The sequence below is a fragment of the Chlamydomonas reinhardtii genome, chromosome 10 (genome assembly GCF_000002595.2).
Source record: "Chlamydomonas reinhardtii strain CC-503 cw92 mt+ chromosome 10, whole genome shotgun sequence".
In the NCBI taxonomy this organism is placed as follows: domain Eukaryota; kingdom Viridiplantae; phylum Chlorophyta; class Chlorophyceae; order Chlamydomonadales; family Chlamydomonadaceae; genus Chlamydomonas; species Chlamydomonas reinhardtii.
The window spans coordinates 6,068,054-6,092,928 of record NC_057013.1 but is presented as its reverse complement, the minus strand read 5'-3'; the positions used below and the strand labels follow the sequence as shown (position 1 = coordinate 6,092,928).

At 62.2% G+C, this 24,875-nt stretch overlaps 7 protein-coding genes across 7 annotated transcripts in view; 3 read left to right on the top strand and 4 right to left on the bottom strand.

Moving 5' to 3' along the window:
• Positions 1-1,011: 1,011 nt before the first annotated feature.
• CHLRE_10g463500v5 (uncharacterized protein) lies at positions 1,012-8,583 on the bottom strand. The gene is made up of 9 exons (XM_043067201.1): positions 8,202-8,583; positions 7,218-7,834; positions 5,731-6,985; positions 5,462-5,498; positions 5,282-5,337; positions 5,009-5,105; positions 4,597-4,902; positions 4,124-4,426; positions 1,012-3,938 (listed from the first exon to the last, which is right to left on the bottom strand). Exons 1-9 carry the CDS (start codon positions 8,339-8,341, stop codon positions 3,792-3,794), a joined length of 2,958 nt encoding a protein of 985 aa, XP_042920598.1. The 5' UTR covers positions 8,342-8,583; the 3' UTR covers positions 1,012-3,791.
• Positions 8,584-8,631: 48 nt separating this feature from the next.
• On the bottom strand, positions 8,632-11,773 carry CHLRE_10g463450v5 (uncharacterized protein). The gene is made up of 5 exons (XM_043067200.1): positions 11,463-11,773; positions 11,180-11,214; positions 10,587-10,839; positions 9,939-10,332; positions 8,632-9,788 (listed from the first exon to the last, which is right to left on the bottom strand). Exons 1-5 carry the CDS (start codon positions 11,529-11,531, stop codon positions 9,601-9,603), a joined length of 939 nt encoding a protein of 312 aa, XP_042920597.1. The 5' UTR covers positions 11,532-11,773; the 3' UTR covers positions 8,632-9,600.
• A 130-nt stretch (positions 11,774-11,903) lies between these two features.
• CHLRE_10g463400v5 (uncharacterized protein) lies at positions 11,904-15,254 on the top strand. Its single transcript, XM_001698560.2, has 4 exons — positions 11,904-12,372; positions 12,621-12,754; positions 13,239-13,460; positions 13,863-15,254. The coding sequence occupies exons 1-4, from the start codon at positions 12,318-12,320 to the stop codon at positions 14,232-14,234; spliced, it is 783 nt and encodes a 260-aa protein (XP_001698612.2). The 5' UTR covers positions 11,904-12,317; the 3' UTR covers positions 14,235-15,254.
• Positions 15,255-15,303: 49 nt separating this feature from the next.
• Positions 15,304-20,162, top strand: CHLRE_10g463370v5 (uncharacterized protein). Its single transcript, XM_043067199.1, has 9 exons — positions 15,304-16,174; positions 16,261-16,282; positions 16,415-16,503; positions 17,154-17,236; positions 17,515-17,729; positions 18,019-18,139; positions 18,561-18,626; positions 18,892-18,990; positions 19,290-20,162. Exons 1-9 carry the CDS (start codon positions 16,099-16,101, stop codon positions 19,659-19,661), a joined length of 1,143 nt encoding a protein of 380 aa, XP_042920596.1. The 5' UTR covers positions 15,304-16,098; the 3' UTR covers positions 19,662-20,162.
• Positions 20,163-20,301: 139 nt separating this feature from the next.
• Positions 20,302-21,533, bottom strand: CHLRE_10g463355v5 (uncharacterized protein). Its single transcript, XM_001698378.2, has 2 exons — positions 20,956-21,533; positions 20,302-20,624 (listed from the first exon to the last, which is right to left on the bottom strand). The coding sequence occupies exons 1-2, from the start codon at positions 21,122-21,124 to the stop codon at positions 20,470-20,472; spliced, it is 324 nt and encodes a 107-aa protein (XP_001698430.2). The 5' UTR covers positions 21,125-21,533; the 3' UTR covers positions 20,302-20,469.
• Positions 21,534-21,677: 144 nt separating this feature from the next.
• On the top strand, positions 21,678-24,785 carry CHLRE_10g463350v5 (uncharacterized protein). The gene is made up of 7 exons (XM_001698559.2): positions 21,678-21,975; positions 22,272-22,375; positions 22,670-22,884; positions 23,127-23,250; positions 23,467-23,529; positions 23,692-23,790; positions 24,018-24,785. The coding sequence occupies exons 1-7, from the start codon at positions 21,906-21,908 to the stop codon at positions 24,537-24,539; spliced, it is 1,197 nt and encodes a 398-aa protein (XP_001698611.1). The 5' UTR covers positions 21,678-21,905; the 3' UTR covers positions 24,540-24,785.
• A 6-nt stretch (positions 24,786-24,791) lies between these two features.
• The window catches only part of CHLRE_10g463300v5 (uncharacterized protein), a 12,922-nt gene continuing 12,838 nt past the window's right edge, over positions 24,792-24,875 (bottom strand). The window contains exon 25 of the mRNA XM_043067198.1: positions 24,792-24,875. This exon is cut by the window's right edge and continues 978 nt beyond it. The gene's annotated coding sequence lies outside the window, so the exon portion shown is untranslated.

Sequence of the window (24,875 nt, the reverse complement as noted above, 5' to 3'; positions counted from 1 at the left end):
TTGAAGGTAGGCTCCAACATACACAAGTATATTAGAAGCGTAGGGAGCGCCGGCGGCAGGCATCCCCGAACATACACACACGCACACGTCGACTCCAGGAGGCTCCAGGTTCCGGAGACGGCCGCTCACCTGTCAGAGCCACCAGCACCACCAGCGATGCCTGAGTGCCTGACGAGCCTCCATGACGTAATTCCTCTTTGTTCAAGGAATCGCTATCCTCCACCGTCTCGTGCCGGGTGGGCGTCCGGGTCGGCGCCCGTGCGTGAGTGTGATCAGTGCGTGTATGCCGCCCAGGCCTGCGCGACAGGCGTGAGACGCTTCGGGAGTACCATCAGTGCTGGTGCAGCTACATGCACGAGCGTCCCTCGCCGTGCGCATACCATAACAAATGCTGCTGGCCTCGACTGGGAAGTGCTGCCATGCATGGTCCGCAGAGACTGCTGCGTTTCAGGTTTGTTCATTCGGTGCATGGGTTCGCGTAGCCACGATGCATCGCAGCCACAGCCGTCTTCACCAGCTGCGTGTCCCCGTGTCCCGAGCTTTCGACCGCCGATTGCTGCGGCGCATGGCGCACCATTTGCTCGCTTGTCAAAGGCACAAGTAACGGCTGTCACTGCTCTCCCTCACGCTTTCATTCTCCTTGCTACGCGCCCAAGCCTCAACGGCGTCGTGCTCATGCCTGCTCCGCTACGCATTTTTAGCTCATCTTCGTTAAATGGGCTGTTGGGCAGCGCGCGCACGACAGCCGCACGTGGGCATGTGGCTTGGGCAAGGTGGCCAAGGCCGTGCTTGCGCTCACGGCGCAAGGCCGGCCAAGGCGCCAGGGCGAGCACAGTCTTGGCTTATTGGCGAGCAGGACCAGGTACATGTCACCACCGCGACGCCCGGAGAAGGGGCTATTCCATGCGGAACCGTGAGTTAAGTCGGGATGCTCAAGAGAACTTACGTGTGTCCAATTGGCCATGTGCCCGCCCTCTGGATGGGAATGGCGGGTCAGTGGTCAGTACGGTAGTAACAGGCACCTTACATCATCTCACTTCTTGCTGGCTTGATCATACCATCTGACGCAGGCTTAGGCGGGCACGTGCGGGTGCAGTCATCCACCCATCCAAGTACTTCAGAATTCAGCACTTGCACCGTATTAGTATCAATACCAATTGCCGCTGCGTCACTGTGAGTACGTAGGCGGCCTGCAGACACACCGGTGGCCTCAGGCCTGCGTACTTGCCCAGGGCGCACACCTGAAATCGCCCCACACAAATACACACACACACACACACACACACACACACACGCAAACAACTGCTATTACGGCTCAGCCACTCATCTTACTTGCGGGGCACGTGCGCGCTGATGCCCACGCTCAGCGACACGTCAGCCGCGGTGTTGCGGCTTGTTGCATTCATATGACCAACGGGGGGATTGGCGATGACTTAAGGTGCCACAGCCGTACTTTCCAAACAGCTGTCAACAATCCACCATCACTAGCATGAACGTTGTCTGAATCAAGCTACTTCCAAAGGTTCTGCCCAACCATTGCGCGTTCATTGCGCGTGGGCACCAGCGCAAGCAGGGACATGCGCCCCCAGCCTTGGCGCGGCATGCCGTGGCGGAGGCCACGGCAACACAGCACTACGCGGTTTATTATGCGGACATCCATATGTTCCCCGCGTCCGGGATGAAAAAATATGCTTTGGAGTCCGACCTCGGCGGCGCCGCACCAGCGCCTCGCCTTGCTTCAACCCCAAACCTGCTCACCTATCGCCTTCAACCCACCAATTGGCGGGTGACACAAACACAAACACGCAGCGACGAGAACAATTCCCTGTCTTTGCTTTAGGCCCCAATCCGTAGTATCCTAGAGGAAGTGCAGTAATGTTTACTAGCCTTGTACCTGACGGCACACATGCGGCTATCCCAACATCAACCCCGTACGTGGGGCCTCAATCAACACCTACCGATCCTAGCAAGTATAATACGAGCTAGCCCCTTGGACCGGACCGTACTGGACCGCCGTACTGGACCATCAAACCGGCCGCGGTAGCGGACCACAGCCGTAACAGTGTTGGAATATAAAGCTTCACAAAAAAGAGGATGGCGCAACACACAAACGAACTTACTTGTTGTCTTCCTCCCTCCCTAAGAGCAGGGTGATCGCACTTCGCACAACTGCCTCGTGCGTCAGCAGGTCCCTGATATTGCCCATGCGAACTTACTTCTCAGCCCGTAACGGTACGGCCAGTCTGTATGAATATTCCACAATCGATGACGTAGCCCTACACCCCCAAAAGGTACAGGCGTGATCTTATTGAATAAGGCGTATGGCCGGGACCTGTCCTTTCCTTCCTTCCTTGAGATGAAGCTTATAACCGATAGTCAGATCCCCCACGGCCCCACACTTGGCAGCTCCGCCGGGCACTCGCTGTGAAGGACTTTGCAACTACTTCAGCACAAACAATGATGGTTGGTAGGGGCCTTGCCTACCTGTGCCCCTATCACCCGCACGGGGGCCCATCTACCATTGCCGCACTCGCAACAGCCGACCAAGTCATTAGGCGCGGCCAACACGGCTTGCACCGAACGTGCGGGTCGACATGCATAATCCTTGAAATGGGCCCAGACTTCCGCACATGCGCATGCTCACATACCCAGTGACGATATCGGCCCCCGATATCAGATGCAGCGCTGAGAACAAGGTCGGACGAAAGCATGGATAACAAAACAGCAGCCTCGCCGGCAGCCTCGCCCCTCTCTGCGCCACCTGTACGCCACAGTTAAACTCACCGCAAGTCGTCCCGGGTCACGCACGACCGCGGTCACTATCTTACTCCACCAGGAGAGCACCACAGGAGCGCTCGTTAGCGCATGATTCGGTATCCTTTCTGACCTCGCCTGCCCGCCCTGCTGAGGCAGCGGTGGCAGCATTCTCAATCCTACCATATTCCGTCTAATCGCTCCCGAGAAGGCCTCGCCCGAAGGCCTTGGTTTCACTAAAGTCACAGTATCCTGACGTATACCTCTCACTCTCCCAGCAAATCATCATGGCCCTCTCATAACCTCACGCTGCCTCAAGCCCTCATCAGGACCGTAGCTCCGCCAGGCAGTCACAATAACGAGTTGCGGAGATCCCCATTTGGGCTACGAATGCCGCACAACATGTGCGCACGCATGCGTAAGCGGCGGGTGCTGCAGGGGCTACTAAGGCCGCCGCTTCTTTGGCACCGCGCTACTGCCTCACGCAATGCCAGGCACGGCAGGCAGCACAGCGGCGCTAGCGTGTGGAATATGAGCGTGTGGTCAAAACGTATGCACATGCAAATTATGCCCGAATCAGCAAACTCAATCTGGGGCTGCAGCCGGGCGGGCGGTTTGCAAGGAGCGCTTACGACCACACTTTTGACGGCCTGGGGACAGTTCACAATGAAATGCATCGACAACGCTTAACAAATTTAGCTATACACTGGGATGGCGGCTTACCAGCTGCTAGTGGACTGGCTGTGTGCTTTCACACAACACCGCGGACACCCCGGAACCCAAACTTCAGCACAACATTTAACAAGAGTGCGCGTCCATGTTCACGATTGAGGGGTTTACCAACCTATCTACACTTACACACGCGATACTGGTGAGGCCCCACATCGGTCACAGCAATGTGGGACCACGCACCGTCCGCAGCCGCTGCCACATTGCGTGCGCCCGCACCCTGCTCCGCAGGCCGGACCCCAGCAGCCTCCTGCTGCTGGCGTGCCGCCTCACATACAGTGCCTCTTCATCTTCCTTCCTCCTCCTGACTAGCTGTGCCCGGCGCTGCAGCAGATGCGCGCTTCCGCCTGTACCGCCGCCGCCACCATTTGCGCGGTTGTGACGACGCCCGAGCTGCTCATTGCCGCCGCCACCGCAGCCGAGGCGCCGGCCGGGTACAGCCACTCGTGGTGCAGCTGTGCGTTGGGATGAAGGGGCGGGAGCACGCAGGGGGGGGGTCAGGCAGCAAAAAGAGGGAACGACGGCGTACGGTGCATGGCTGCAGAGCAGCAGCATGCACCTAACTACCTCCAGTGCGGCTAACTTGATCGGCAGCGCCGTCCTTCCTTCAGCCCTACAGTAGAAACCGTGGAGGGCTCACCAGTTGGAAGGCAGTGGGGCGGTCCTCGGGGTGGTCTGCGAGGCACCAGCTCACAAAGGTGCGAGCGGCGGCCGACGTGGTCCCCGGGAACATCAGCGTGGTGCCGCCCGGGCCCTTGGCTTCCGCCTCCGACGTCGCGCCGCCGCCACCATGTGCAGCCGACAGCGGCGTGAAGCCCACCAGCAGCTCGTAGGCCAGCACGCCCACCGCCCAGATGTCGCAGGCGGTGCCGTAGGCCAGGCGCGGGTCGTTCTTGTTGTCCTCGGGCCGGTGCTTCAGAGGGCAGCGGACAACCTCGGGGGCCTGCGGGCGGGAAGCGAAGCAAGGAGTGGCTTTATGATGGTTGAGGGAAAGGGCGTGAGGTAAGAAGAAAACATTGCGTTATGAGCACGGCAGGAGTGTGGCGCGGCGTGGCTTGGGATGCACAACTGTGTGCTCGGTAGATAGGAACGAGTGCGCCCCGCCGCGCCTACCATGTAGCAGGCCGTGCCGGCGCGTGTCACGGCGCGCTCGCGAGCCAGGTCGATGGACACGCCAAAGTCCGCCAGCTTCAGCTGCCAATTGGAGGTGAACAGCACGTTCTCGGGTTTGATGTCACGGTGGCAGATGCCGCGCGAGTGCAGGAACGCCAGCGCCGCCAGCAGCGGCCGCAGCACCACACTGACCACCCGGCCCTCATCCTGGCGGCGGCCAAAGGGGTGCTCGGCGGTGGCGCGCTGGATGCCGTACAGGTCACCACGACTTGCGTATTCCATGACCAGAACCACATGCTTCTCCGTCTGTGCAACAAAAAGGAACGGATCAGTTGCAGACGGATCAGAGCTGTCATTGTCATTGTTGAACACAGCAACATGTGAACGCGCCCTCGGGGAAGTAATCGCGCACCTCAAACGCAGCGTACAGCTGGATGATGTTGGGGTGGATTGCACTGCTGTGGATCTCCAGCTCGCGGACCACCATGTGCTTGATCGCGTCGGGCAGCCTGTAAGTTAAGGGCGTTTTCAAGATTTAGCCCTGCTGGTAGGAAAACGAGGACGCGCCGGAACAGGCAGCAGCGCGTTACGGTGGGCATGGGTCGTGGGCGTGGTGGACTGCGGGCCACAGCCAGAGATGGGAGCGGTGCTGCTGCAGTGGGGGCAGTTTGGTAGTTTGCCTTACCGGGACAGGAAATAGACCTTGAGCGCGACCGGCATGCCTGAGCGGTTGCAGGTGGCCTGCAGATTATGGCCATGGCGGGAGCGCGTGTCAGGTAGGGAGGCAGATGGTGTATCATGGGTGAAGCTGAAGGCAGCAAGCAGCCGGGCAGGTGGGCGGCGTTTGCCAGCAGTTGCCACTCACCCGGTACACCGCGGCGCTCGAGCCCTTGTACAGCCGCCTGCGATTGAGTGGGCGGGCCAGGGCGGGGCCCGATGACCAAAACCGTAAATACCCAAACTAACGTGGCAGCGACGCTCAACGGTACTACTCCAAATGCATGCAGGAACGCAACTTGAGCTCGCGTCCTCTACGTACAGCCTTCACCATGCCGCCCTAGCTGCCCCCGGTATACCGTAAGTGTAAACCGGAAACAATTCACAGATACATAGGAGAGGCAACCCTTCACTCACTTGACTACCGTGTAGTCTTCCAGGCTCCAGTCCTCTCGGTCCATTGCCTTGGGTAGAGCCGGGCTCACGCACAGCAGCAGCGACGGCGGCGCAACGCCAGCAGCCGCCTCCTCGCCATCCGCCTCCGCACCCGCATCCACAGGGGCAGCAGCGGCCGCAACAGGCTCCACTGTGGCGGAGGCCTTGGGCTGGGGCTTGGGAGCGTCGCGAGCGGCAGCAGCCGCAGGTGCCTGCAGCACTGCCTGTTGGCGGTTGGCCTCGGCGGCGGCGGCGGCAGGCGGCGGTTGTGGGCGCGCCTTGGCGGCGGCGGCCGCTGCTGGGGCGGCGGCGACGACGGCGGACAGCTTGGCAGCCTCTGGCGGCCGGTAGGCATTCTGGCGCGAGGCACTCTGTGCGCAGGCCACCGGGTTGATGTAGGGGTTGGCGAGCTGGGCGTTGGCCGTGCTAGCCGACCGCAGCAGCTGCGGCAGCGACAGCTTGGCGACGGGGGTGGCGGCGGCGCCAGACGCCGCGGCGGCGGCAGGCGGCGCAGCGGCGCCGTTGATGTCGGCAGAGCCTGCCGCCGGCGGGAGCAGCTGCTCTCTGGGCAGCACCGGCACCAGGCGCGGCGTGGAGCCCGGCGTCACGACCTCCAGACCGCCAGCGGGCATCAGTGACCGACATGAGGACGGCGGCGGCGCGACGGTGCGCACGGCCGGCGGCGGCACATGCAGCGGTGCCGGCGGCTGCGGCGCCTTGATCGCTGGCGGCGGCGCGTGCAGCGGGGGCGCCAAGGCGAGGTAGTTCTCAAGGAGGGCCTCGGGCGCGCTGCCGCGGCGAGACCAGGCGGCATTTAGGGCCACAGGCCCGCTGCCGCCGGCTAGGGTCCCCGGCGGCGAGCCGCCGTCAATGTCAATGCCGCTGCCGGGCTGCGGCCTGCCACCGACGGACGCCGACGCCGACGCTGCGAGTGCCATCGCGCTCTCCTCGACCGTGCCGCTCCCCAGCCGCCCGCCACGCAGCGTGCGCTGCTGCTGCAGCTGCTGCGGCGCCGGCGCCGGCGGCGGGTGCGGCATCAGCAAGGTGCCGCTACTGTGGGAGTCATCCTTGTTCAGGCGCGGCAGACCTGCCGACACAGATGCAGACGACAGCAATGTCGTCGCTGAAGCCGCCGTCCTCAGGTAGACCGGGGCGGAGGGCGGCAGCGGCGGCGACGCCGCCACCGCCGCCGCCGGCGAGGCCGCTGCGGACGCCGGCATCGCTGCAAAGAAGTCACCTGCAGCGCGAGACCGTCGGCGGCAGTAACTCAGAACACGCAATAAGCGCGGGCGCATCAAACGGACACTCAGCAGGCAATGAAGCAGGTCACCCATGGCCCCGTGCGGGTCAGACCTCCAAACCTCCCCGGCACACGCCTCTGGCCACGCACTCTCCTCGCTCCAAAGCGGACAAGCCCCTCGCTCGCTCCTCCGCCCCCATACATGGCCGGCAACCCTTCTGCAACTCACCGGACAGGCAACTGAGCAGCGCGTGGTGGCCGCCGTGGCCCATGCCTGCAGGCGAGGGCAGGCCGCCGCCCATTGGGAACACCGGCGACTCCATGTTCTCCAGAGCCATAATTGCGCCGCTGCTGCCGCGCGGCTGCTGCTGCGAGGCCGCCGCCGCCCCGGCCGCCGCCGCCGCACCCGCTGCCACGCCCGGCACCGCCGGCGCCGCCTTGATGATCTCTGCGGGGCGCATTGCCGCCATTTCGTTCTGTGGACTGGAGTTGGAGCGCCGAGTGAAGAGCGAGGCGCGCAGGAAGCGACCCACATCGGCTGGGTGCTCAAAGGGGCTGTGGTTGCCGTTGTTTATTACGGCGGGAGGGGCCACGGGCGAGGGCAGATCCACGGGGTAGACCTTTTTGGAAGTGCCCGTGGGGCTGGCGCCGCCTGCGGCGGCGGCAGTGGCCGCGGCGCCGAAGCGGCTGCTGTTTTTGCGCAGGTAGGGGCGGCTGCTGTTGCTGTTTAAAGTCATGATGTAGGGCGGGGAGGAGCCCAGGGGTGGGGAGCCGCCGCTGACGCCGCTACCGCCGCTGGCGCCGCCGTTGGACCCGAAGGCCGCCGAGCTCCGGGGCGAGTAGCCGCTGTATGTGGGAAACAGGTGGTGTGGACGGCAGGAGTTATTTGCCCGAGCCCAAAGAATTAGGTTCCAATATATAGTCAAGGGATCGCCGCCCGACGCGGAAATGCAGTGCGAGGGGTTACATGGATTACATGTAGACGAGGGCGAGGGCATGCAAGGAGTAGTGTCAGCGTCCCAGGCACGGCGTCAACGGGAGTAAGGGTGTGTGTGTGTGTGTGGGGGGGGGGCAATCCGTCACAGGCGAGGTGCCAGAGGTAGGGCTGGGTAACGGCACGCACACGCACCAAAGCCGGCGGCAGTCAGGCATGCGCGTAACCCTGGGGTAACTGGTTCCGGATTTCACTCCAGCCAAACCAGCCGCTAGTTACCTGTCAGAACCACCAGCGATGTCCGATGAGTCTCCGTGACGGTAGTCCGTTACGTTTGAGGAAGCGCTCTCGCCGGTCTCGCACCGGGTGCATGTCCGGGTGACGGCTTCGCTGGGTGCGCTTTCAAAGCGAGTGAGCATGCTCCCCGATGAGCGAGTAGGCTTAAGACGCTTCAGGAGCTCTTTTAGCTTCCCTCGCAGTGTGGATGGCGACGGCTGCTGGCCGCCATTGGGGAGTCCTGCCGTGCATGGACCGTGCGGACTGCTGGGCTGCTCGCAAGGGCTACTACAGCTGCCAGGTGTTGCTTTGGCCGACACCATACTATTGGTGTGGGGAATAAGGCGCAGGAGCCACCAAAGTGGGTTCCGAGCGAGCTGAAAGTCACTCAATAGTCTCGCTACTCGTGCGAGACATCGGGAATGTGGCGAACACACATGTTAATGCAAGTGAGTAACAAAGCTGATTCAGAAAGAAGCAAACTCCGCTCGGCCGGCGTCGCTTGGAATTATTACCAAGACCCGCCTGATGTTCGCGGGTATCTAGGTGATGAGAATGCTCTCGCGCAGCGGAGGCCCCAAATCGATACTAGGTGATACCTTGAGTTTTCAGCATTAATGCACACTCTACAGGCGCGTGGCGCGAACTACTCAAATGCGCGGCTTAGGCGCCCATCCTAACACTACTTGGGTATCATCCCGGTTACCAACCAACGTGAGCAGTGGACTTCGCAGATCCAACTCAGCATAGCTAAGAGCTGATAACAATAAACAATAACCATCAAATACAGCCCTAGGGACAGCCAGGAAGCCACAGCCTGGATAAAGTCAGCAGCGCGCGTACGTCCTGCTCGCGACTTTTCTTGCAGCGCGTAACTGTCACCGCGCCCTGATTAGCTTGCTGTAAAAAGGATACAGCATTTCATAGCGCGTAGTTACAAAGACTGCAGAGGCCGCCCAGCCCGTGGCTCTCACACACGGTTGACTCACCTGTCAGGCGCATCAAGGCCCCCGTGGCAGCATCTGCCCTCCCCCCCCCTCCCCGGTACCGGCTGGCACTGCTGCCGCATGTACCATCGCCCATGTGATGTACCAGTAGCATCATGATGCCTGAGGCAGTCAAGCGCCAGCCCAAACCCGGCCGTGCACGAGCGCTGCGCCACCACAGGGCAGCCCACAGCACCCTGTGCGCCGCGCTTCCCTTCCCCCCTCCGCCCCGCACCGCGCCAACACACCGCAAACCGCTCCATACCCGCAGACCCCACAGCTCCCACACCTCCCCACAGCCCCCACATGAGTGCCCACCCCAAAGGGCCGAACCTCCTTCATACTCTGCGGGCTGCTGCTTGGTCTTGGTTTACTTGGGATTGGAAGAAACTACCCCCCCTCCCCAGCCCCGGCCCTCACGTGTACATCACGTCACTGCCTGCCGTACGCTCCGGCACGAACCACTTGTACGAGGCGGTCACAGCACGGCACGCCCCAGGCGAGTACGACAGACCTGTGGCGGCTGCCAGCGCCGCCCCCAGCGTGTCGCAGGCTGACACGGCATCCGGCAGGTCCAGGGGTGAGGAGGCGGCCGGCTTGGTGCCTACGGTAGTGGACACGCCGGGGGGTGGGAAAGGGGTAAGCTCGCAGGGATCTTCGCGCTCGATGGATGGGCCCTCCCCGAGTCGTAGGACAGTTGCATGCCCCTTGGCCATGGATCCCGCTTGCGCCTAGCCGCTACGACGGCACGTACCCGGCACGACCAGGCACGCCGCCGCCTCGCCGCCCACCGCCAGCACATGCAGCAGCGCCGCCAGCTGCCCGTCCCGCACCCGCAGCCCCCCGGCTGTAGCCACCGCAGCCACTCCCGCAGTAGCACCGGCATCAGCGGTGGGCAGCGGGTGCGCTGCCGCTGCCGCGGCGCCGCCAAGCGGCTTGGCGCCGTTGAGCAGGTGCTGGTACAGCGGAGCGGGCTTGGACAGCTGCTGCAAAAGCATCGCCGCCGCCACCACAACGTTGGGCGCCGTGCTACTGCCGCTGCTGCTGCCGCTGCTACTGCCGCCTAACGTGATGAGGTCCACGAGTGCCGCCGCCACCTCTGCCTGGTCGCCCTCCGGCAGGGCGGCGTTCAGCACGACCAGCGACACCTTCGGAACGACACAGCAGCGCGGGCGGCCGGGGTCCAGGCATGACTAGTTAGGCTTCACTCACTTCAGTCGCTCCCGCCAGCATGCATCATCACCAACGCCCGCCCGCCTCGCCCCCTTCCCCGTCCCTGTTGCTTGTGTGAGCAAGCATCCTGCGGCGCCCGCGGTCCCTACGGCATCCCGCATGAACGCGTCCCTCACCCCGAGACCCACGCCTCCTGGCTGCTATGGCCCCCGGACGCACGTGCACGCACCGCTGGCGTGGCGCTGCCCGGCGGCACCATGTTGCGCACTACCAGCAGCGGCGCGGCGCCATCTCCTCCGCTTCCACTGCTGCTGGGCTGCTGCTCAGCCGCCGCCCCTGTGGATGCTGCTGCCACTGCCGCCGCCGTCAGCACAGGCCGGAGTCCTGACGCGTCCCCAGGCTGCAGCAGTCCCACCAAATCCACGCCCGTCTCGCTCACGGTCCAGCCGGAGGGGGGCTGTAGCGATAGAAGCACGCGCGCCCTGTTATTGTTGTGGCGGGTTGCGGTTCTGACGATCGGGGGTTGTTGGAAGGTCGTGCGGATGCGTGCAGCGCAAGACTGCGGCCCGTGGGGCCCGTGGGGCTCAGGCTCAGGTGCACAAACTCATGGAGTCACAGACTCAGTAGGCACAGGCTCAAGGTGACGCGGCTAGGATGTGGGTGCGGAGCCGCGGTCAGGCACAGCCAGCCACCAGCTCCGTTTCAGGAGTGTGTCGGCGTCGAGGGGGCAGGAGAGGCACGCTACGCGCTACCCCCTTGCACCCCTAAACTTCCCGCCCGCCTGCCCGCCCGCCTGCCGGCATGCCGGCATGCAGTACTCACCCAATCGCGGCGACGTCCACGGTGCCAATCACGACCTACACGACAGCCGCCGGGGGGGCAGCGGTTGGCGCGTGGGAACCGTTGCGGGAAGTAGAGACCCCTGCGCCAGCGCAACACCCAGAACGTCCCGCGGCGTGCTGTGCATAAACCCTATCAGGCGCCTCTGATCCCCAAGGAAATGATGCCGAGCCCACAGCAAGGTCCGCAGGCCTACATGTCGACTAGGCCTGCTTCACAGGTCGTTCTGGGTTTCCGCCCCCCCCCCTGCAACACCGCGTCTCGCCTGAGGCGCAATCTGCAGAGGCGCTCTCGGTGCCAGACTTATGCAGCTTTGTGTTGCTGACGACGCCATCCTTCCGGCTCACAACCCTGCCCTTATCGAACCAAGCACACAAAATAATGCCAAAGATCTGCTGTGGTGCCCACCCAGTTGCTTTCTACGTATACCTTGGCAGGTTCAACGCAATGTACTACTCGAAGTCACGCAATCAAGGATGTGTAAGAATGTCTATGGGAAGAAATGCGCCCTAGCTCAGCAAGACCTTCTGGCTTGATAAGGGGATGCCCCTTGAAAACTTGTTTCTTGATGTGGTGTTACTACTATGTATACATCCTGTATGCCGAGTTTGCAACAGGAAGACCGCATCGGGTGCCGGGATGGAGCCCTGCGCCAACTTCCCCATTTGAACGCGTTCTGAGACTGCGCGTATTATTTCTTGTATTCAATAACGTTTAGATGGGGTTTGTCACAACAGGAGCCTGGCAAGGGGGCGTCGGAATGGCATTTGGCACTTGCCTGCCCAAACGGTTGCGAAGTAGGCCTTTCGCACACCGTAGATTGCCAAGCAGCATACGATACTGCAGTGTGCTTCCTATTGTGAGCAGCGTGGCCCTCGGCCTAGAGACGCTGGGCAATCAATTAACCGCGGGCCGGGAGGCCATTATGAACGTTTTCTAAAACTCCCTTTGCTGGCGCTGTAATGTCCTTAAAAACGCTTGCCGAAATGGGTTCATGTGGTCCCTGTTGTTGTTTGTGTTGATGCAAGTCAGTTGTGCCGACATCCCACCATTGTCGCTGGGCCACTGAACAAAGCGGATGCCTGCAAGACGTGCTTTCGTCCTGTTGGCTGCGTCGATTATGCTGCTCAGCTGTGGTCAAGCATGTGCTTCAGGAGAGACGCGCGGCGTCCCAGGTGCGCGGCGCTGATTGTGTCCGTCGAAGGGCTTTCCACGCCCACAAACGCCGCGCTTCCAACGTCCGGCGAACTGTGTGGCGTGCTCAAATAAATTGTGGGTCGCAGCCTTCATTTGCAGCTACACTGGCATCTAGCAGACTTGGCAACCATGCCACGTGTGGCGGGAGTCTCTACCTCAGAGGCCAGAGTCCATGGCACTATGGCAGCTTTACATGGACGTTTGTCCGGACTGTGCCCGTGTGCAGGCAGCTGGGTGCGTCGGAGGTTGCGCGGTGGCCGAGCTCTCGCCCAACTTCCCGGCCTGGCCGGTGTGAACGGCTTTGAACAGCAAGTCTCCGGCGCGACGCCGACTGATGCTGATCCTCAGCAGCAGAGGCTGGTGGGTGCACGGCTTGAGCAACGGTACGCGGCCCCGGCTCCCCAACGAAGTGCCTGTTAGGATGACTGGGCGGTACGGGGCGGTCATGGCGGCACACTCGACCACGATAGGGGTTGGGCCGCACAAGGTGTTTAGTTGGTGCCTGGCAGGGGCCGTCAATGTTGAGAGGCCCTATGCACGTGCATGACACGCCTCGATCTCATTCCTACGTGACCGCCCCTCGCCGTCATCCCCCGCGCGCATCACCACATATGCGTGGCAGCATTAAACGTGCCGCATGCGGCAATCAATCTGATTCAATCAGCTGACGAGACCTGCGGAGGGGTTTTGGATGCGGTGCACATGCATGCTTAGTGCCACGCGAGTGCATGCCGCCGCGTGCGGACTCAAAACACCCGAACCACGGTATCCCGGCCCCCGCAAGCACGCGCCTTTGATTGCTTTCACATCTGTGCCTGAATGGCCCCCATTGCATTCCCACCAGGGTCTTGTGCCGCCGCCACCTCCACCACCGCCCACCGGAAATGGCAAGAGCAACAGCACCCACATGATCACCTCTGGACGTATCGACACCGTAACCACCACCGAGCTTGTTGGCATGGCAATTGCCGGCTTCGCGGCGGGGCTGGTGGGGATTGCGCTGGCACTGTGGGTGCGGCGGCTCGAATGCACACGCACCTTGCTGTCAGCCAGCAAGAGCTGGAAGGTGAGCGACGAGGCATATGTGCAAAGGTAGTAGGATGCATGGCGGGGGCTTATGTACAACCCTGGGGAGTGCGGTCACGCCTGCAGCTGCTGAGGGAAAGTGTGTGTGGGGGGGGGGGGCAGTTGTTGGGGGCTGGGGGCTAACACACCTATCTGCAGGCAGGAGATGGGGTGGGGGCGTGGGGCTGCCGCCATGGGGCGTGGCCTGGACAGGGGGGGGGCTTCGGTGGGATGCTGCCGCAAATTCGGCCGACAACAGGCCATGCCTGCAACGCTACTGGGGCCATCCCACATGGTAATTGCTTACGGCGGCACAGCGCTGGGTTCGAACCGCTGGCTTGAATAAGCGTTCCCGCCTTCAGTTGCATGAAGCCAGAAGCCTGCTCGTTCCCGCTGGGCGCAGGTGATCCTGAGCAGGCAGCTGTCCTCGTCAGGTTCACTGGAGGAACGGCCGGCCGCTGCCACGACGGCACCAGCAGCAGTAGCACCAGCAGCACCAGCGCCAGCCGCGGTGCCAGCTACTGCAGTGCGCAGGGCAACCGATGTGGTGATGGGCGCCGATCAACGGTCGAGTCCAGCTCAGCAGCTGTTGCCGCGGCCTGCAGGGCCTCCAGCAGTGCCTGCGCAGCATGGCGTCCCTCTGCCGCCTGTGGGTCAGGTCGCGAGGCGAGACGGGCAGCGGGCACAGCAAGTGCAGCAGCCACAGGGCCTGTCAAGGCCATCGCCTGCTGCCGTCGTCATTGGGGCCGCACCTGGCGCCAACGCAAGCACATGAGCGAAACAATTGCAGCTGCATTCATTAGTGAAGTGGGTAGGAGCGATGCAGCACGGTACGGTGGTGTGGCATTGTTCCCTCGAGGAAAACGGCTCGTGAACCGCGATTCCAAGTTGGGAGGATACATAACTTATGAGTAACAAGACAACCTGCGAAGCATTTGCAGCAGTATATTCTGCATCTATGTGCGTGAGCCCCCAAAGAGGGCTATAGGAGAGCATTGGAAGGAGGGAGCTGTGCGGCTGACGCACGCGTGCACCAAGGTGTGCGCCAGCTCTAGCACGCCAATCGTGCGCCGCCTAGCGGCGGAGCCCATAGTGAATGATGGACACTCTGCGCTGATTTATTCTTCTTAGCAAGCCGGCACAGGCGACTCGTTTGGCCGCTAGACAACTTGTATGGGTGTGTGGGCTGCAGGGTGGTCATGCCACATGGTGGTGTGACCTGCAGGGTGTGCCGCCACTGTTGGGATTTATGACACAGGACGACTCCTGGTATGTCACGTTTTCCCACTCCCTTAGGGGCGCCGTCGCGCATGGATGCCACGGCTTCCGAGGACTGATGTGCAGGGCTCGCTGCAGCCGTGGGGCCTGGAATGCAGGTTGTGCTCAGGTAGGGGCCCTCGGTCGGGCTTGTGCGTGGCTATGCTTACAGGGCAGACGCGCGATACCCTTGAAGCCCTTGCGTTTCAATTGTCCTCGCGTGTCAGTCCTCGTGTGGCAGTCTTTTCTGTCGCGGTATTGAGGCATGCTGCTTGCTGCCACGTGTGTTTGTGGGCTTGGGTGGACTGGTTTCTTGCGCCTGCTTGCGCAGCTTAGATTACCGTACGCCCGTACGGTGATTGGGTTCCGGTGCTGACACTACCGGTATGTGCCGCTCTCGCACGCATGGCCATGCTGGGAAGCAGGGCAGGACCGCGTCGACAAAGGGTCCCGCCGTGTGCTGCTGGAAATACATGTGGCGGCGGCCTCCAGCAATCAACACCGGGTCGAACTGTCGAAGCAACAATCACCGAATCCCCTCTCCGCCTCTCACCCAGCCTGAAGCCCAGCCTCACAAGACACAACGCCAGTGGCTGGGTGCAATAGCTCTGCCGCTCTGCTGGGCGGCATGGTCGCTTGCTCCTCAGCACTTCATTGAAATGCGTAGATGCGAATGCGAGTGCAGGCGGCAGCGGAGGTTCATGCGCATCAAGAAGGACCCGCATCAAGAAGGATCTCCGGGTCAGGAGAATGTCTGCCCAAGCCGGCCCAAGGCCCAAATCCTGAAGTCGCACCTATGTGCCATGTTTGCCAGGGGAGGTGCACACACCACGCGGCTGTTCGACGGAAAGTCCGACAGTGCGACGCATTGTCTCACTCATTTCCCCGGTTGCCACGCAAACGCACTCGCACATGGTTATTTGGAAACAAAAGTTCGCCTTGCAATCCCCTTTCTTGAGTAACACATACGCTCTGCGCCAGGGAAGGCGCGTGCTGCGTGGACGCGCCTCGCCGCCTCCCCTGCGCTCTGGCTCCGTGCCTGCCCGCCAGTGCCCGCCACAGACGTGCCCACCACCCTGCCTTGTGTCTGTGGCAGGTCCGACCACAAACGGCGCCGGGCTTGCTGCAGAAGAGACGAGTGTACCGATACAAGGCTTCTGCGGCGCTCCGTGTCCACAACGAGTTTATGAATTCGCGCAACATCCCTGCACGAGATCGCGCCTTGACATGCGTGCCGACAAATCACACCCGTCTCGCGCTGAGCTTTACTGTGCAACCATATGTTGGCCTAAGCTTGTCAAACCCAGCCGCTCATGGCAGCGTCAAATCACAGTTCGGGGATGCAGTCGCACCTACGCAAACAGATACCCTGCCCGCTTGCAATGAGCACCCAGGCATCCATGAAACCTGCAAACGTGTTCAAATTCTTCAACGATGGAACATGGAGAAGAATGAGTGGCTGTACGGCCAAGCTCTGGCGGGCACAATCGCCAAACAACGTCTCAGCGTCTATTCAGAGGTATGCATAGTTATAAGGTGAACAGCCTTACATAATATCACTGAGAGGTGAGCAATAGCACGGGAACAGAAAGAAAACGGCGTCGCCTGTGCACCCTTGTCCGCGTTAAGGCGCTGCGCCAAGCTGTGCAATTGTACTCACCGTGTGCGTGCACCCATTGCTTGCACACATGAGTGCAGACAGCTGCGGCTCTCTGACACTATGCCGAGCCCCGCGATGGCTCTGGCCCTGGTGGCCGTGCTTGCAGTTGCTTCGAGCGCCAGTGCGTGTAAGTGTACAGCTGCGACCGCATGCGGGGAAGAGCAGAGGTAGATCGAGTTTGGCGCTTCGACGGCTGATGCAGATAACATGTGTGCGGGCGCGCTGTCAGACAGCAGCAGTGCGTCATACCTGGACGTTGTTACACGCCTTGTATCGACGCCCAGCCCAAATAGTCGCGGGTCGCCTGTCGCTGCCAAGGGGCGCTCTATAATGCGGACGACGAGTCCCATGGTCGGGTTTCACTCGAGTGGGATATGCGCACGCACCCGCGCTTGGAGCGACAGCGAGCGGCACTTTCCATAGTGGCTCGACTCACCTGCTCGCGTGCGCTTCTTATCAACGAGCCGGTTTCGCTCGCCCTGCGTTTGCTCCCCGTGACCTCCTACCGGCGAACCCCTGCCTTCTTTGAGTCCCCGCTGCCGCCGCGACTTTGCGCTGTACCCATCGCTCCCAAAGCTCCACATCACGTAACAACCGGCGCTGCACGCGCTCAAAAATCGCTCTCCTCACTCCCCGTCACCGTGTGCTTCAGGCGTTGCCTCTCATTCTTTCCTGCTGCGCGCCCGACTCCCACTTCCTCACTCATCCTTGCCCCTCACCTCCCCCTTCACCCTCATCCCCCCTGCCCTCTGCCCACTCCCCTCACGCCTGTCGCAGCCACGCTGCTGCTGAAGGACGCGACGCTGAACAGCGTCAAGGGCTACGCCAACCTGAAGGCGTACCTGAAGAATGCCACCGAGGTGAGACCGGGAGACTGAGGGGTGCTACACACCTGCATGGCAACAGCTGCAGTAGCAGTAGCAGTAGCAGCACAACAGCAGCCTGCAACAGCTACTGCGGCTCTGCGTGCCGCCGCCTCTCTTCGGGTTCGTCAGGCTGCTCAGCAACCTTGCGCATCCCGCATGCGTTCCAACATGACGCCCCTGCCCAACCCAACCCCTGCCCTCCCGCGTCCTCCCACGTGCGTGCCCACTCCTCCAAACCCGTCCCCCACCCCAACTGACCCATTCGCGCACAGGTGACCACCGCGCTCACCGCTGCAAACCTGGCTGGCGCCACCGCCCTGGTGGTGGACGCGCGCTCGGACGCGGTCGCGGCCATTGCCGCCTCCGTGGCTGCCAACGACATGACTGGCTTCTACACCGCCGTCGGCACCTGGCTCAAGGACGGTGGCAACCTGATTCTGGTGGATGGCGGCGTGGGCGGTTGGCTGCCCGTCGTCAGCAAGCTTATGTGAGCTTGGGGAGTTACGGGCGCGGTGGCGGGGGAGCTGGTGGTGTGACCTGGGGGGAGGGGAGGGGGCAGGGGGGGGTCCGGGAGCGGGCTGGTTGGTGGGTGCGGAGGGCGGGTACAAGGATGGAGGCGCTGTGTGGACGATGGGGGCTGCTGGGGGTGCAAACACACGCGGTGAAGGCTGCCTGCCTGCTGCTGCTGCCTGTCCAGCGAGTGCTCATGAGCATAAGGAAAGCAGCGTGCGCCAGGTCATGGAAGTCGCGGCCACACATGTTGAAATCATTTGCAGGGGCAAGGCGCAGAACTGCACCGGGGTGGAGTTTGACCAGCCCAAGAACACCTTCGCCCGCCGCGTCAGCAACGGACCCTTTGCCGAGATTGACAGCTGGCGCAAAGTCCGCACCTCTGAGGTGCGTGGGCTGTGGGAGCGCGGCGGGGCTTATGAGTTACACCGGGTCCGGCAAGAGCCGATGCACGCCATAGCGCCAGGGAGTATACCATAACGGGGTGAAACAGGGAACGGGACATGTGGGAGCCCAGTACTGTGCAGTACGGTTGGCAGGGTGCGTGTGGGTGTGTGTGCCGTGGGGGTAATTGGAACCCACTTCGCCGTGGAGCTGGGGGCCGGGGGTGCAAATGGTCGCTCGCGGGCTGGCGGGTTAGTTGCAGTTTGGAAAGGAAGCAAAAGAGCAAATCATGTGAGCCCCGCGCGTACCGTTCTGTGTGCCACCCCTGTCCCCCACGGAAACTGAATTCCCACCGGGTGACTGGATCTGCCCCGCCCCCGCGCCCCTGCCCCTGTGCCCGTCTCCGCCCGCTTCCCACCCACAGGTGGCCTCCGGCCTGAGGTGCGCTAATGGCAACGGACGCACCGTCTTGTCCACCCGCCCCTTCCAGGTGAGAGAGCGGCTGGTCCCAACTGACCGCCCGTGTGGCCGCCGCATGCCGCCGGCCAGCAGGCCAGAGAGGATGTGTATTTGACCCTTGCCCAATCGACATCTTGAGCCCTGCTTATTGGCGAATGCGTGTCTGAACCCCTTTGCCCCCCCCCCCCTTGTACTCTGTGCATGCCCTACCGCCCACTGATCATCCTTACCCCCGATAACACGCCCCCCCATTCCTATCCCCCGCGCTGCTCGTGTCGTTGTGTTGCCCCCGTCAGAACGCTGTGTCGGTTCTGCACGCCTGGGCGGTGGGCCGTGGCACCATCATCTACTTCGGAAACACCTTTGAGACCAAGACCGTGCGCACCCAGTTCACGGTGCGTGGTTGGAGAGCCCCGGGGGGCCCCGGGGGCCCTGAGGGGTGTACTGTGGCGTGTGCGTGTGTTTTGCTTGCTGGGGCCATGACAAACCAGCGGTGAGTTCTGCATACCCACGCCAATGGCATCAACACAAGGGTGTGTGCGCATGTGTATGCTTGCTGGACGCGCGTCCAGGAAAGCAATGCGCCTTTCCAGTGGTTTTCGCCAGCCCAGCCCCAACCCTGTATCTGTGCCTTATCATCATCGCCGCCGTCGTCTGACCACTCTGATGCCTGGAACCTCCGCTCCACCCCCAGGATGTCCTGGACATCGCTATCGCCATCAAGCCCAAGCCAGGCAAGACTCCCAAGCCCGCCCCTACGCCTGCGCCCAAGCCCGCCCCCACTCCCGCCCCCAAGCCCGCCCCTACCCCCGCCCCCACCCCCAAGCCCGCCCCCACTCCCGTCCCCGCCCCCAAGCCCGCGCCCACCCCTGCGCCCACCCCCGCCCCCAAGCCCGCGCCCACCCCCGCCCCCACTCCGGCGCCCACTCCGACGCCCGCGCCTGCCCCCAAGCCCGCGCCCAAGCCCGCCCCGGTGCCCTCTCCTGAGGATGCCCCACCCCCCGTTGAGGCGCCCCCTCCCATGGAGGAGGCTGCGCCTCCTCCGAAGAAGAAGAACGGCCATTAAATTTGAAGGCGCTAGGGCTAGGTCGGCTCCCGTGATCCCGGACGCTCGCAGCTTCCCTTTTGGGGCTGCAAAGCAAGTTTATTATTGTTATGTGTGTATTCATGGCCGTACGGGAACAGCATATATTGTCTGGCGTAACTAACTGCCATCGTGGCCTGAGCCCGATGGGGGGATTACACGCTATAGCCTGGTACCGTCCGCCGCGACGGCGGGCTCGTTGGAATGCGGTGTGCTGGTGTACCTTTGAAATGAGAAGTCTGGAGCTCGGACTGCTGTGCTGAGAGGCCTTGGAAGGGAGCGAGTATCATATGCGGCAGAGCAGCCCGCCCGTGCTATCGGCTGCTGGCTCGGCACACGTGTGGCAGACTGACAGTCGGGAGAGGTAGGTGTCCCCTGCTGACAGTAGTGTTGCACACCACCCAGCCATGGGCTGGCCCCATATATAACTGGATGGATGGCCCCGCGCCGGCGGACTGTCCCATCTTGTAATGTCGCATTCATGGGCCTCTTGTTAATTCCTCGCCGCGCCTCTAACTAGGGCGTTGTTGCCACTCCCAGCCCCAGCGGCCCAGCCCCAAACTTGCCATGTTGCCCGCCCCTGCTGGCCCCCGGTGGGACTTGCGCTGGGCCGCGCGCTGGCTGCGTAGAGACAGAGGCCCCTACCGTACGTTGGATGGCCCTTCAAGAAAGAGCAGCCATTGAAATGAATGTGACCCTAAACCCTAAACCCCATTCACTCACCTATCTAGTGGATGGGCATGGTATGCGCCGGCGGCGTGATCCCGTGCGTTACTGGCGGCGGGTGCTACTACCGTATTGTTGTGGCTCGCTCCACCTCACCACGCAGCCGGCGCGCGGTACGTAGATAGGTCTGTGCCTTGCCGGGCTTTGACAGGTAGGCGGGAGTACGCGTGTGTGTATGTGGAGGCGATGGACTGAGGTAGGGGAAGTCGCCGCCATCACCTGTTCAATCACACAGCAGCGACACATACCGGTTGGTGTTACATCGGTAGTGGGTAGCTAGGTGCTGCTGGATGGGAGGAGCGCGCGAACAAGCAAGGCCCTAATCGACGGCACCCCAGGACGGCCAGCGCAGGGGGCGGGGTGACCCGCTCTGCCTAGGACCCCAAACACTGTACTTGAGCCAGCCAATGACCGCCCCCTACTGGGATGGGATCGGGCCTCTACCTTCTCGTGCCACAAGCGTGGGCAGCAGCTAGCGTGCTACGATACCGCAACGGGTGCGCCCTGAGTGGCCCTTTACGCACTACTAATCATCCAGCAGCTTGCTTACCCAGAGGCCTGACTGTAACGTGGCGGTCCAGCACGCGCTTACGACGAGGCTGCGGCCGTCCGCCGGCGCCCGGCGGACGAACTTGCTTGCTTGCATGCTGCCGCTGCTTTTCAGAGTCCCCTGTTGCGGGCCGCCCAACGATCGGCACCAACGACAATGGCGCATCCATAATCCCAACGTGCTGCTTAAGAGTGATAAGTTGCAGACGTTCAAAGAGTCGAAGCGGGTGAACGCAGTCAGACGCCATGGACATGGATGCCAGCCAAAAACACTGCTGGTGCTTGTAAGCAGTACCGCCTAGCAGGTGCGACGGACTATGCCAAGTTCTCTCTCTCTCTCTCTGCCCGCAGTAGGCACGTCTTGTGAAGAGCTGCGGTGGCAGCAGAACCTGCTGGCAGAACCGGCCCGGAAGCTGGTCGTACTACAAATGTCTCTGGGTTCGCCAGCAGTCTATGCATTAAGCACGCATGGTCTTCAACGCGTTATCTGCTCAGAGTGCACCGAAATTGCATGTGAGAACAGGAGTAGTGTGAACACATGCCTGCTTACGAGAGCTTGTTCCAGTAATGCATATCGTCACAATGCAGTTATTCTCGTATTTACCTCTATGTCTTGTTGCCTGTTGCACGAGAAAATTCCGCCGTACGTAATTGGGGGGTGTGGGGCGGGCGGTCCCCTCAAATAAAGAGCACATCCGGTCACAGGTGAGAACACTCGTTGAGCTCATTAGCAATCCACTTGGGTTCCCGAGCGACAAGTCGTATAGCGGGCTGACTGCTTACCCAACTACTGGAGCGAAGTAACCTGGCCGACATATAATTACTTCCTACCGCCCGAGTAGTAGTGCATACAGCGTCTTGCCGAGCCTTACTTAATCCAGCACTCGCTGTGATTGGAGACTTGCCTCACGCGGCGGCTGAAGCGGCGTTTTGACCGGCGAAGTTGGGAAAATGGCTGCGACGCGGTTTTTGCTCGCAGCGGGTTTTGTGCTCCTCGCGTTGACGTCAAGCGTGAGCGCTGGTGAGTTATGATAGCTGTGCCTTGCCGCGCGGTTTGCGCCTGGCGCCGCAACGCGTAACGGGGAAGACTTGGCGTCGAGGGCGATGAGTCTGTAGCGCGCGACGACCAGCACGCTACCTCACCACCACCGGACCGCCCTATCTAGGTCAAACCTTGAATTGACAAGTGGCTGGGAGTTGTGAGGAGCGGTCCGTCACCGCGCGGCCTACGTACCCAGCTCTCTTCCCGACTGACTCGTTGCTCCGTTCGCCCTACCAACCTCGCCGCCTCCCGCCCGCCCTCCGCTGCTGCCGCAGTCATCGCCCCCTCGAGCTCCAGTGTGGCGCTCCTGAAGGAGGCTAGCTTCAACAGCGCCACCGCATACGCCAACATCAAGAAAGCGCTGCCTATGGCCAAGGAGGTACGTGGCGAGGGTCATGTGCATGTGCCTAATGCCACGAATGCATAGCAAGCGATACCGACCGTACTACTAATAGATGCACTGCGTCAGCACGTCCCTCGTGTAACGAATGCAGTCTACTACCGTATCGGGCACTGTCACGCACGCATTGAGCACATCCATGCGTGCGTTTTGAAGATGGCTCCGGCGCACATGCATGTGTCGTCCTCAGCTGAGGTACCTGACCGCCTGAAACCATCCACCACCACGCACCCCACCGCCGCCACCCTGCCCCGCACCCCGCCCGCCCCACAGGTGAGCCTGGCGCTTACCGCCGCCGACCTCAAGGGCATGACGGCGCTGGTCCTGAACGCCCGGCCCGGCGTGGAGGCCGTCCTGAACGCCTCGGTCACCGCCAAGGCCAGCGCGGGCTTCTACAAGGCCGTGGGCGACTGGGTGAGGAAGGGCAACACGCTGGTGCTGGTCAACGGCGCTGTGGGCGGCTTCAAGCCAGTGATTGAGAAGTTCATGTGAGTCTGAGTGGCATCTTGAGCTGCTGGTGTGTGCCGCCACTTGGGGCAGGCGTGCATGTGTGCATGCATGGCTGGGGTGAACTGTCATACCTGCCGCTGGGGCCGTCGGGCATGACGTGACATACGGTAGCAACTGGCCTGACGCCTTGGCCTCAACATATGAATGCACCAACCGCATTCCCAAGCGCCGGCCGCTTACTTCCTCTTCAACTGTACGGTATGTCCGGCGGCCCTCACAGGAAGAAGAGCCAGGCCTGCGTGGGCGTGCAGCTGGCTGCCAACCGCACCACCAAGTTCACTCTACGCTACCGCCAAGACCCCTACACAGCCCTGGCCGCCACCTGGGTCACCAACTCTACAGAGGTCAGTCTGGCAGGCAGCAGATAGAGAGCAGACGGAGGAGCCATCGCGGCGCCGGCAGAAGGAATGGTGGATTGTTGCGCACGGGGCTTGGCTATGCGTGCTTGCTCAAAGTGCCACGTGCGTGTCTTTAATCAATGGGCAGGGAATGCCTCCCCGCCCCTTTCAGCCGCCGGCAACGCAACTAACACGCACTTGTACGCGCACACGCACACGCAGGTGCCCGCCGGCCTGCAGTGCCAGAAGGGCTCTGGCCGCCCCGTCATGACCAGTGCCAACACGGTGAGCGTTTCCGGCGGGGCGGGGGTTTGGCTGGGGCGTGCTGCCTCCAGCCGGTAGGTGTGCTCGGCGGTTGCTGTGCACGGGCCTCACTCTGGCGGGTCATACGGCACAGCACCACGCGCTAACCCCGTCTGCCCCTTTCCGAAACCCGCACGCTCACAGAATGGCGTGTCGTCCATCCACCAGTTTGCCGCTGGCCAGGGCACCATCGTCTTCCTAGCCGCCAGCTTCGAGGGCGCCACCGTGAAGACCATCTTTACGGTGAGTTGGTTGCGGCCGGATTCTAAATTGTTTGATACCGCACTTCAGTTCCTGAGTTCCAGGGTCCATCTACTCGCGCGTGTTTGTGGCGGCCCTGGCGATGCAAGCTGTTGCCGCCTGGGCTCCTATGGCGTCGCTTGTCAGTGGCAGGGGCCTAGGAGGCAGACCCATCGCTTTGCGGCATCGATCGCCTTACCTGTGCCGTGTGCGTGTCTCTCTGGCTGCAGGACGCCCTGTACGCAGCCATTGCGAACACGCCCATTCCCACGCCCTCCCCCACCCCGAGCCCCAAGGCCTCTCCCTCTCCCACGCCCACGCCTTCGCCCACCCCTTCGCCCAAGGCCTCGCCCTCTCCCTCTCCCTCGCCCAAGGCCTCGCCTTCTCCCTCGCCCACCCCTTCGCCCAAGGCCTCTCCCTCTCCCTCGCCCACCCCTTCGCCCAAGGCTTCTCCCTCTCCTTCCCCATCGCCCAAGGCTTCTCCCTCGCCCACTCCTAGCCCCAAGGCCTCTCCCTCTCCCACTCCTAGCCCCAAGGCCTCTCCTTCCCCCTCTCCCTCTCCCTCCACCAGCCCCAAGGTTTCCCCCACCCCTTCGCCTGCGGGCACCGCCCCCAAGCCCGCCCCCACTCCCTCTCCTAGCCCCACCAAGAAGAACAAGCCCCCGCCGCCGGAGGACGCGCCTCCCCCCGCGGAGATGCCGCCGCCCATGGAGGACTCTGCGCCCCCTCCCCCCAAGAAGAAGACAGGCTAGGGCTCCCCGCTGCAAAGCGGTCTCCGTACCTGTATGAGTTTGGGAAGCCGTACGAGCATGCGATGTGTTTGAGCACAAGTGGGCGGCTTCATCATGGATATTAAAGTAGGATGGGGGATTAATGAAATTGCGGAACGGTACCGACATTACCAGATTTACCACTGGCAAGTGAGGCTGCTGAAATGCTGCTTCATGGCTTGACGCGTACCGTAACTGAGCCATAACCTCATGTAACATACATCTTAGAACGCTACATCTCATATCACTGCCAGCCGTGCGCTTCAGCATCGATCCCGCAGTTTCCCTGACGGCCAACTCAGTAGCCAGGCAGCTCCT